Here is an 11,928-nt window from a genome sequence, read left to right on the forward strand (position 1 = left end):
TGGATTCGCTGGCTCCTCGGTCTCACATGTTCTTTAACTCTTCCTGGCACAGGCTCGCTGGAGCGGGCACAATGGCCAGTTCCCCGGACGGCCGCCAGAGGCTACAGAGAGCAACTGGCATTCCTGAGAATTGCCCAAGGCGACCGCAGGGGATGGAAAAAGCAGGTGAAAGGACCTCGCATTTTTGCCTCCTCCTAAACCACCACAAAGCAAGAGCCTGACTTGGTCACCATCCCAGTCTGGGGAAAGAGACCCTCTCATTTTGCCACCATTCCTCGGGCTTTCCTATCACCTTGTGAGTGTTAACGTGCTTTGATATGTGAGATCCCACGTTGGCCTTGAACTGATAATCTCTTGCCTCTGATAAATGCTGGAGTTATCCTCATCACCTAGTGGGATATATATCTGGCCTTGTCTTTCTCTCCAGGGCTGGTCACAGAATAACCCAAATGCAATGTGCTCTTCACGAGTTTCTAAGCTGAATGCAGAAGGAAGTACCCGGTACAAGCACTGACCCTTAAGTGACCTCAGGCAAACTCAATACCTGGCTCCGGGTTTGAGTGAGGATTCATGAGTTTAAAAAAACAGCCCTTTGCTGGGCGTAGTGGAGCACTCCTTTAATCTCAGCACTTGGGTGGCGGAAGCAGGCAGATCTCATGAATTCCATGCCGGCCAGGACAACATAGTGAACCCTTGTCTCAAAGGAAAAAAAAATTGCTCAAACAATGCCTGGGGCTTTAAGAGCTAAACAAACATTAGCTTAACCTCATCATGTTCGCGGTAGCCACTGTGCCCAGTTGCCCTTTTAAGGGCCATTGACATTTTGCACACTTAAGCGGAAGTACCCCTGAGGGCTCCGGAAGTGACTTCAGAGCCCCTCAGAAACATGGCATCGGAGCGTTGTTCCGGAAGCGGTCACGGGTATCTGCGTGACGCTAACTGAGTGAGAGCGTTCCGTGGTGTTTCTATGGTGTCGCCCGCAACCCCCAGGCTCTCCTCTTCCTCTCCCGCCTGAGCGCCCGGAGCTGCGAGGCCGCCGACCGGTCCCACCGGCGACTCCGCCAGCCGCCAGGGGGAGGGTTGCCCAAGAGGTGACGCTCTGGGCGGCTCCACCTGCGTCTCGATGGTGCCCAGCGTCCCAGCGCGGCGTTCCGGCTCGTCTGGGTGGACGCGGCCCCTTTAACCGGCTGAGGGCGGAGCCGAGGAGTTCCCGCGAGAGCGGCGGGGGGCGGGGGGCGGCGCCGAGGCGGGGGCCCGTGGCGGATGGAGCCCGCGATGGAGCCGGAGACTCTGGAGGCACGAATCAGTGAGTGTCCGGGAGGGGCGCGAGCCGGACCGGAACCGGAACCGGGGGCGCGAGGCTGGCCCCTCTCCCGGCGGGGCGGGGTCCGCGCGCCCCCTCCTCACGCCCCGCCCCCGACCCGGAGGGGCGGCGCCCCAGTCCGCCGCTCGGACCCTAGCAGCTGCGCAGCCTGGCCGTGGTCGGGCGCCGCCCACCCTCCCGGTGACCCGCTTGCCGAGAGTCCCCCGAACCCCCGAAGGCCCTGCCTGTTGCACCAAAGAGCAGACCCTCGAGTCTTCCCCGCGAGGGACCCCCACTTCCTCAGGGCCTGAGTCTTTGAACCCTGTGCCCGCAGCTCTTCTTAGATCTGCTCATTTCCCCCCATCCTGGCCCATCTGATTCAGCTCTGTCGCGCCTGGAGAAACTCCCAGTGCTTGAAAGGGTCCCGTCTAAGACTCCGTAAGGAAATCCAAGTTCTGTCACTAGACCCAGACCAGCCTTGCTCTGCATCCCAGATTGCTTTCCTAGCCCCTGCTGAGCTTCCTCCCCAGGCCTCTGCCCTTATTTCCTATCTCCTCAGAAACAGCTTCCCGCGACTCTGGCTTACAAGCCCCTACCTCCACCCTCTGTTCTCCCTGTCCCACACTGCCGAAGGTCCTTGGCTTCGACAACCCTATTCCTGAACTCTGCCCCTGGGAGCTGCACGCTGCCTCTTCTGGCCCATCTAGTGACAGGTTTCTCCCAAGGCCGTTCTGGATGGGACCCAGAGAAGCCTCTGGGTCTCTCCTCAGCTCAGCCTCTTGGCCTCGGGTATAGCAAGGATCTGTGCAGGGTGGTGTGGGAAGACACGGTCAGCACCTTTGAAGCCAGCCTTGAACGAAGTTGAACTGGGAGGTTGATTCCAGACCTCACTGATCTGGGGGGAATGGAGGAGAGTCAGCCTTGGCAGTGGGGTTGGATGGTGGTTGAAAGAAGACAGTCTGTGACCATGGACTGCATGAGATACTGTAACTGCACAGGTCTCAGGAGGTCTGAGGTAAAGGATAGCTTCTAGGGAGGACCATAGATATTTTTCCCATCTGAAGAGTCACACCCAGTTGTGAAATACCTCTCTCTCCCTCAAGTACTTTCCTCTGCCACTTGCCAGGGGAGATGAGCCCCGTCCTACCATGGAGGTTGGGGGAAGGGGAGGGGACATGTCACCTCCTGTTCTAAGATCTTCAGTTTGCTCAGTGCTGGGGAGAAGCTGATCTTGGGGAGTCAAAGTTTCCTTTTCCCTGGCTCCTGATTCCCATTGCCTGGCTCCACCCCTGCTGGGGCTCACGTGCCTTTGACACTTCGAGGACTTCCTGTTCTAGCTCTTTTCTCAGCTGTCATTGAGAGGCCAGTACCCTGAACATTCTCTCTGGCTCCAGATTGCAGTCTCTCTTCCCAAGTGTTCAGTCCTTAGCCATCATGAGGGGCTGGGAGGTCAGGAAATGAGCAGCCTTCTCCAAGGACGTAAAAGAGATGTCCCTGGTGTCCCTGGGGCCCTCACTGGTTTTCCTCTCAAGGACTGGAGGGTTCCCACAAGGTTCCTGGGATAGAGCTGTACCAAGAAAGACTGCTTCTTCAGCCTCTGTCTGTCCATCTTGCCTCTGAGCACCCGGGAGAGAGCAGTCTACCCCAGCTCCTTCCATCCTTCCCGCTGCTCTGCCTGTCTTCCTAGCACTTCTGTGATCACTGATCTGAGTGGTCAGTGATCTGTTTGGGCCAGTGAATTTCAGGAGAGAAAAGCTTTTGTCTACAACTGTATTTAAAAAAAAAAAAAATATGGCTTAAGTGAATGGCTGCCTGGCACTGAGGGTGTCATGGCCCCAGACATACCATAGGTCCCCAACTGGGCAGGTGCCACATCCTGGGCCCTAGCCTCTTCCTGTCTACAGATCTCTCCTAGCCCCACCCTCTGTACCTGCAGCATGGGCAGAAGTGTCAGGGGACTGTGAGGACAGTTCAGCCTCACCATGGACAGCCTGTGTGTTATCCAGTTTTACAAATAAGGAAACAGGGTTCAAAGGGTTCCTTTTTTTTTTTTTTAAGATTTATTTATTATTTATTTTATGTGTATGAGTTCACACTGTTGCTGTACAGATAGTTGTGAGACTTCATCTGGTTGCTGGGAATTGACTTTTAGGACCTCTGCTTGATCCAGTCGGCCCGCTCACTCCGGTAGACTCCCCTGGCTCAATCCCTGCTCACTCCGGCTCAAAGATTTATTTATTATCATAAACAAGTACACTGTAGTTGTCTTCAGACGCACCAGAAGAGGGCGTCAGATTTCATTACAGGTGGTTGTGAGCCACCCTGTGGTTGCTGGGATTTGAACTCAGGACCATTGGAAGAGCAGTCGGTGCTCTTACCCACTGAGCCAAGCTCACCAGCACCAAAGGGGTCTTCTTACCTCACAGCTCTTTACCTGGCCAGTGTTGGGGGCTCCAGGAGGATTTGTCTCGTATGTAGTATTTCTTCCTCCTTGCTATTCCTCATTCCTGCATCCCAGCTTCTCCAGCCCCATCCTACCTGGCACTCACGCATCTGTTAGAGGGGAGAAAGGTGTGTTCTCTGCAGGAGTCACATAGCCTTGTGTAATAGTCCACTTGGGCCCACTGTAAAGAATAGCAGGGACATAGCCACTGCCGCAATGAGCACAAGTGAAGAAAGTACTAATGAAGCACCCTTGGAAGAGGTGTCCTGAGTCACTCCACAAGGACAAGGTCTGGCAGAAGTAGACATGAGGTGCAGGGCACAGTCTTCCCCAGGTACATGTCCTTAACTGAGCAGAGTAGCCCTCAGCCTGGTTAGCTGACTCTTACCTCCTCTGGGCGACTGCCCTGGCCCCAGGCAGATCCTGTGGTTTCTTGGCCACTTACCTTTTCTTAAGAGCCTAGCTTCTCTCGGCTGCCCAGGCCTCCAGTTCCTCCAGGACTGGACCCTGGCCTTCTCCTTACCCCTTAGTCTCCTGAGTACTGCTTTTGAGAACAACGTCAGAGATGGTAAAGATAGCATAGTGGGACGCAACCATGGGAGGCGGTCCCTAGGTGTAGTCTGAGGATGGGGCCATTGGGTGAAAGGCGAGGTAAGCAGCAGCCATGTTCTTCTGCCCATTGATCCCACTGGAATGTCAGTGCTCAGGCTTGGGGGCTGTCCAACAAGAAGTGGAGGGAATTGTGTCCCATGCACTTGATCCCTCTTAACCGTGCCAGTTGCAGGACAGAGTTAGGGGAGGCAGTAATCCCACTCTCCCATACTGACTCCCTCTGCTCCTGCAGACAGAGCCACAAATCCCCTGAACAAGGAGCTGAACTGGGCCAGCATCAACGGTTTCTGCGAGCAGCTCAACGAAGACTTTGAGGGGTAGGTGGCTCTGGTTGGCTGACACACTCAACAAAACACACTGTGCCCCTGCCATACATTCTCCAGAACCTGGTCTTGGGTAGGCTGGAGACCCAGTTTCCATTCTAAATGCAGTGACAGTTAACAAAGACAGTGGCACTTTCTGCTGGGGGCTATGTGGATGCTGCCTTCTTGAGGGGAACCTTCCTGGATCCATTTTATAAATGAAGAAACTGAGGCTCAGCTGTTTGCTCTTGAACCTTACCAGGACACTGGCAGTGTCCGTCAAATCTAAACCTACCATGTGGCTGAAGGCTTGTGTGGGCCTTCCAGAGGGCAGACTACACTTTCCCCAACACCCTTCCTGTAAGAAAGAACCAGATGTACCTGGGATGCCTACAAAATGCATTGTAGGCTGCTTCTACAAGTGACCCCCCTCCCCCCGAGGGCTTGGTTTGGGTGTTCCTCGGTGCTCTTGGATTATAGAAACCACGTCACAGTGTGCTTCGCCTCCATCCTCCTTTCTGGCTTTCTGGGGCAGGTCCTTCCCTCTAGTAAATGTGGGGTTATAGGCTTTGAGGCACACGAATCCCACCTCTGGCAGAATAGTCTTGGGCAAGTCATTGCTGGCTTGAGCCTCAGTCCTCAGCTGTAACGTGGCACTGGCAGAGGTGCATGTAGGAGGTTATGGGGGTTTCCTGCCACTGAGGAAAGCAAGGGGCCTGGGGGGTTTGTGAGCCACCTTGCATGGCCTTAGCCTCAAGCTGTGGCCACCTGTTCTAACCATTCCCTATGCAGGCCAAGGACACAGCTGCTCTTGCTTTTTTGTTTTGGTTTGGTTTTTTGGTTTTTTTTGTTTTTTGTTTTTTCAAGACAGGGTTTCTCTGTGTAGCCATGGCTTTCCTGGAACTCACTCTGTAGACCAGGCTAGCCTTGAACTCAGAAATCCGCCTGCCTCTGCCTCCCAAAGTGCTGGGATTAAAGGCATGCACCACCACCGCCTGGCTGCTCTTGCTTTTGATGGTGATGAATTTACACAGGGCCTCACTCATCCATGCTAGGCAAGTGGCTCTACTTAAGCAACTTCTGCAGGCCCATGTCTTGTTCTTAAAGCCAAAAGGGGCTAGGTTTGCATCTCTTGAAGGCCTTTGCCTATACCGGCTGCCTGGCACTGGCTGTCACCATCCCAGGTCCTGTTTGATCTGGAGACACATGGGCTTTTGTATGTGCTTCTCAGGGCCAGTAGAGGGCTGGAGTGCTACAGGCTAGTGTCGTCCCTCTGAGGGAATCAGGTACCATGTCAGTCATGACTCTGTTACTCCTACCCAGGCCTCCACTTGCTACCCGCTTGCTGGCCCACAAGATCCAGTCCCCACAGGAATGGGAAGCCATCCAGGCCTTGACGGTAAGAAAAGATCCTGGGGTTTCATGAGCCCAAGGGAATTGTGACCAGATGCTCCAGGTCTGGGTCAAGCCTCAAGCTGCCTATCAGCAACAGAGAGTTAGTTAGCCTCTGTCACTGCTGGGCCTCGGACGGTGGTGGCAGGGATTCTTCACTTCAGGCGCACAGTGGACACCTCCCCAGGATGCATGTTAAACACACTGAATCAACATGCATGTTTTGGAGTCTGTGTTTGTAAAGCTCCCAGGTTCTCCGCAGGGGCCACCCAGACCACATGGGATCTGCGGACCCCGGGCATGCTATGATTGAGGTTATAGCTATACCAGGAGCAAAATATGTGGGACACTGTCTGTGACCCATTACATAGCCCACATACCAGCTACCTTAGAGCAAGATTGTCTGAGGCTAAGTGGAAATTGCTGTAAGTTACTGTGCATGTTTCAACACATTAGTTTCTGTTTGGGCTTTCTTCCTTAAGTATGCAGGGACCTTGTGATTTCCCAGAGTTAGGAAAAGCCAAAGTAGTGTCAAACTGCCAAGCAGTAGGGGTGCACACCTTTAATGCCAGCACTCAGGAGGCAGAAGCAAGTGGATCTCTAGTCTACAGAATGAGTTCCAGGACAGCCAGGGCTACACAGATTTGATCTGTCTCTAAAGAATAGTAAAAAGGCCATATGCAAGTGAGGCATGGGCCAAGCCATGGAGGTGCGCTGGTGGCTGAGCAGCCTGAGCTGTCCTGGTCACTAGAGGACCCCTGACCTGCTCTAGGCAGGGGATGAGCAATCTCAGAGACCTGGGAAGCCCAACAGTCTCTTCCAACCTCCAGTGGACATGCATCTTGTGTCCCCCAGGGTCATTCCTTTCCTCTGGGCCCTGGCAAGGATGGGGCTACCTCACTGCTTCCCTCCCCAGGTTCTGGAAACATGCATGAAGAGCTGTGGCAAGAGGTTCCATGATGAGGTGGGCAAGTTCCGCTTCCTGAATGAGCTCATCAAGGTTGTGTCTCCCAAGGTATGTCCTGGCCCAGGCTCAGAGTGCCAGCTCTGATGGAGGCTGCAGAAGGAAGGTCCGTAAGGGCCTCCCAGTTAGGAACCCAGCACAAATCCTTCTCCAGGACCTGACTGAGTCATTACAGCCTGGGCCTCTGAGGAACCAATCAGTATGCAGGGAGAGCTGATCCCAGGGCACACACATACTGTCACTAGGTGTGCTCAGCCCGGGCTGCTTAGGGGTTTGACATTTCTCCCTGTCCGAATCACCTAGATGTGGTTTCCTTGAGCCTCAGCATCCAAAGCCAGAAGCCTGAGTCAGTTATGTTAGCAAATGGGCCACACCCTGGGTACTAGACTTTGATCACAGTTTGGGTACATATCCTATGCCCAGCCCCCTTGACCTTCCTCTGAACAGAACTCTGAGTGGGGCGTGCAGCCCCATATCTCCCAGGTGAGAACTGTGCAGTGAGAGCCACATCTCTTGGCCTAGTTTGCTGCTGGAGCTGATGTGTGGGGCCTCATGGCTGCACACGAGCCCTTCCCTCCTCCACCTGGAACCCCAGGCTCCCTGCTGAGATCTCAGGGTTCAGTTCTATATGCTCTGGGCCTCCACCCTGCACCAGCTCCACATGCCCACAATGAGGAAACTGAGTCACAGAGCCCTGACACAGCCAGTGGGTGGTCAAGTTGAGACCAGAGCTCGGTTTACACCAGGCCCCTTGCAGGGCATATGAGGACTTTGGAGGCATCTGAGGGGCTGCAGGCTTAGGGCTCAAGTGATGGGGGCTGAGCAGTTTCAGAGAAGTCCTCTTCTGTGTGTCTCTGAAGTACTTGGGCTCCCGGACATCAGAGAAGGTAAAGAATAAGATCTTGGAGCTGCTGTACAGCTGGACGGTCGGCCTGCCTGAGGAGGTGAAGATTGCAGAAGCCTACCAGATGCTGAAGAAACAGGGTGAGTTAGCCCACCCCCTGCAGCTCTGGGCATCTGCCAGCAAGGCTGCAAGCAAGTCTGCCAGTGAGGCCTCTCTGTGGCTATGCCTACGGTCAGCTGGAGTAGAAAAAAGATGGTAGTGGGTCCAGTTTACCTTCAGAGAATAGCTTCAAAACATGGGTGCCCAGGAACTAGGGGTGTAGCTCAGCTGTTAGAATGCTTGCCTGGCATGCCCAAAGCTCTGCCTTCAACTCCTAGCACCAAATACTAAGGTGAGTGGTGCGCACCTATAATGCTAGCACTTAGGAACTAGAGGCAGGAGAACTCGAAGTAGAAGGGTCACCCTGAGCTACATGGTGAATTCAAAAGGATTACATGATACCCTTTCTCAGGAATGTATGGGGTTTGGAGAGATAGCTCAGCAGTTAAGAGCACTTGCTGCTCTCCCAAAGGCCCTAAGTTTGGTTTCCTACACTTGGGTAAGGTAGCTCACAACCACCCATAACTCCAGCTCTAGGGGAGTGGCTGCTTTTTCTCCTCCACAGGCACCTGCACTCTGATGCACAAGTCCCATGGAGACACAGACCCATAGTTAAAAATAAGTCTTAAAAAAATAAAGAGGAAGTACTGTTTAAATTCTATATATATTGGGCTCAAACCATCTCTGTTGGAGTTCATTCAACGTGCAGGTCAGAAGTAGTCCCACCCATCAGTCCCAAGCTAGGGAGCTGATGAATGTGTGATCTCCTTTAACCTTGACACCCTATTCCAGGTCCCTCTCCTGCTGCCCCTGGTGCGGACACTTACTGACAGCCTTCCAAACCTTGTCTTCCCCAGGGATTGTGAAGTCTGACCCCAAGCTTCCAGAGGATGCCATCTTTTCCCTTCCCCCTCCCCGGCCCAAGAATGTGATCTTTGAAGATGAGGAGAAGTCCAAGGTAAGGCTGAGTAGCTGCTTTCGGGTAGAGATTTCCGGTCCCTAGAGCAGAGGCTTGTGCTGAATGCGATCCCTGAGGAGGTGGCTTCCTGTGTGGGAGCCTGCTGAATGCACTGACCCATGCAGGCAGCTGCCTTCAGGAAGCACAGTTCATAACCCAGGGCTTGGCTGAGGAGCTCCATAGCTTTATCTTTTTGTTGTTGCTTGTTTTTTGAGACAGGGTTTCTCTGTGTAGCCCTTGCTGTCCTGGAACTCATTCTGTAGACCAGGCTGGTCTTGAACTCAGAAATCCACCTGCCTCTGCCTCCCAAGTGCTGGGATTAAAGGTATGTGCCACCACTGCCCGGCTAGCTTTATCTTTCTATACTAGTGGATTAGTTACAGAAACATTTTCATGGAGAGGAGCTATTGAAATAAGTCCCCAGCCAGCTCCCAAGGCTGCTGCTGTGGTTTCTGGTATGTCCTCCTAGAGGCTTGGAGGTGTGGAGGGGTGTATGCTGAGGACACAGTTCTCCGTGAGGAGTGTGTGCAGTGTTGGTCTGTTCTGACCATTTCACAGAGAGGTCCTACATGTTTGTAACTGAGGAGATGGGTTGTAGGTTCTGACCTGGTGCTGCTCACAGCCATTTATTTATCTCTGCAGATGCTGGCTCGCCTGCTGAAGAGCTCACACCCCGAGGACCTCCGGGCTGCCAATAAACTCATCAAAGAGATGGTGCAGGAGGTGATGGCTGGCCTGGTCTACAGGGGTAGGAGGGATGGGATGTGGAGCTAGGCCACCACACAGGAACTGTGTGTGTACATACGATGTTCTATAGTGGCTCAGCAGGACAGCTGCTACAGTAAAGAACTGACAGGTGCTCAGGGGCTGATATTTAGAAGGAAGAGCTGCCCAGTAGCCTGAGAGAACCTATTACGCATGAGTTTCTGAGGGGCTGGTATTTGTTAGTAAGGAGGCCCAAGAATTAGTGGCATGTACCTGTAATCTTGGAACTCCAGAGGCTGAGGCAGGAGGATCCTAAGGTTGAGGCTAGTCTGGCCCCATATAGCAAGACCATGTCTCAGAAAAAAAAAGAGAGAGAGAAATTTGGGAGCCAGCAAGATGGCTCTACAGGTGTAGATATCTGCTGCTAACCTGAGCTGGATCCCTGAGAACCCACATGGTAGAAGGGAAGAATCAGTTCCCGCAAGTGCCCTTAATTCCAAGTGGACACCACAGCACACACACACACACACACACACACACACACAAATGTAAACATTTTTTAAAGTCTTTTGGGAATGTATTGGGGCTTGGACCCAAAACTTAGTGTAGAGTGCTTGCCAACATGCATGAGGTTCTGGTGCCCATCCTCAGCATACCCCCAAACAAACTGAACTTTAAAATACTTTTAAATATTTTTTTATATATGTAAGTATACGTATATGTGTATAGACATGTGTACACACACACACAGCTAAACACAGATGTTCATATATGTTTAATGCGTAAGCTAATGTGTTTGAAGTGTACACTGAAACTTAATAAGACCAAGGCTGGCATACTGGCACACCTTTAATTCCAGCACTTGGGAGGACAAGGCAGGAGGCACTCCTGTGAGTTAAGGCTGGCCTGGTCGGTCTACAGTGAGTTCCAAGACAGGGCTATGTAGTGAGAGACTGTCTTAAAACATTTTCAAAAGGTGTTGAGGATGGGCCAGGTGGCTAACACCTCTAATCCCAACACTGGGGAGGCTGAGACAAGAGGATGGCCTTGACTTGAACTCCAGGCCAGCCTGAGCTACAGAATGAAACTTTATCAGGAACCAAATCAAGATCTCAGGTTAGCACTCAAAAACACAGGCAGAAGAAGCCAAATGTAACAGCTCTCTGGCTAAGGATTGACAGCAGGAAAAGGAAGAGTCAAGGCCACATGGCAGGTGCCTCGGAGGCAGGAGACAGTCCATCACCCAAGGTGACTGCCCACCTGTAACCCAAGGTGACTGCCCACCTGTAACCCTGTGTGTCTGGGTCATCAGGTGATTTTTATTTTTCCTTGAAAATGACCCAGAAATGTGAATGTTTACATGAAATCTCCCAGCTCACTAATGACAGCAGCAAAGAATTTCTCCACGTTTTAAAAGTGTGTGCCCCACAGAGACTGCTAGTTCATTCTTCCTCAGAGGCAAGATCTAGTCCTGCAGATTGGTGGTGCTTAGCCTGGGCCCCAGATTGACAACCCCTGCAGCAGGAGAGGGTGTGTTGAGGCCTGGACTGCTTATTTCAGGGAGGTCTAGAAGGGCTAAGCTGGGAGAGAGTGCCAAGAACACGCCCACCTCCTGCAGCACAAGGACACTGGGAAGCAGAATGGGCTGAAAGAGAGGAGATGCCTCCTACAGTTGCTTTTAAAGGCCCAGGCCCACACCCTGGCCAGGCACCTGCAGACAAGGAGGGACTCCATACTTGTTTCTGGGTTATGAGTGCTGACCAAGGATGGGAAAGTGTCTTCAGGAGTCAGAAAGGAGGGAAGAAATGATGTGGGCCATAGTCAGGAGTGTAGAAGCTGGTGATGTCATTGAGGGCCACCTCTAGAGACTTGAGCCTGTGCAGTGGCCTAGACCAAGGACTCTGGCAGGAGGGTAGGAAGTGGCACAATAGTGGTATACTGCTTCTCGGAGAGAGGACTTGTCCTGCATGGCAAGCTGTCAGCAGGACTTGCCAACACGGAGCTGAACCAAGTCCATCCAGCCCTCTCCCCAGACTCTGTGGCTTCACCTCCTGAGGCCTGAGATGGCCTTTGGCCATTTGCTGCTCCACAGGACCAGAAACGGATGGAGAAGATCTCAAAGCGGGTGAATGCCATTGAGGAAGTCAACAACAATGTGAAGCTGCTGACAGAGATGGTGATGAGCCACAGCCAGGGTGCTGCATCCAGCAGCAGTGAGGACCTCATGAAGGTGCACCTGCTCTAGCCCCACCTCACTCCCAGCCCACCCCCAGCCCATCCCAGCTCACTCCCAGCTCACCCCAACC

General features: G+C 53.0%; 1 protein-coding gene across 2 annotated transcripts in view; it reads left to right on the top strand.

The window, feature by feature from the left end:
• Window positions 1–885: 885 nt before the first annotated feature.
• Window positions 886–11,928, top strand: part of Gga1 (golgi associated, gamma adaptin ear containing, ARF binding protein 1) — a 17,399-nt gene continuing 6,356 nt past the window's right edge. The window contains exons 1-8 of one of the 2 annotated variants that reach the window (XM_031348879.1): window positions 886–1,306; window positions 4,591–4,675; window positions 5,984–6,059; window positions 6,969–7,067; window positions 7,877–8,000; window positions 8,817–8,917; window positions 9,560–9,640; window positions 11,715–11,852. In XM_031348879.1, the coding sequence (XP_031204739.1) occupies window positions 1,264–1,306; window positions 4,591–4,675; window positions 5,984–6,059; window positions 6,969–7,067; window positions 7,877–8,000; window positions 8,817–8,917; window positions 9,560–9,640; window positions 11,715–11,852 (747 nt within the window). In that variant the 5' untranslated portion in view covers window positions 886–1,263. Of the gene's footprint in view, window positions 1,307–1,368; window positions 1,742–4,590; window positions 4,676–5,983; window positions 6,060–6,968; window positions 7,068–7,876; window positions 8,001–8,816; window positions 8,918–9,559; window positions 9,641–11,714; window positions 11,853–11,928 lie in introns of those variants that run through there. The other variant, XM_031348887.1, reaches the window with a different exon arrangement.

This window comes from Mastomys coucha, unplaced genomic scaffold, assembly GCF_008632895.1.
Source record: "Mastomys coucha isolate ucsf_1 unplaced genomic scaffold, UCSF_Mcou_1 pScaffold11, whole genome shotgun sequence".
Classification (NCBI taxonomy): domain Eukaryota; kingdom Metazoa; phylum Chordata; class Mammalia; order Rodentia; family Muridae; genus Mastomys; species Mastomys coucha.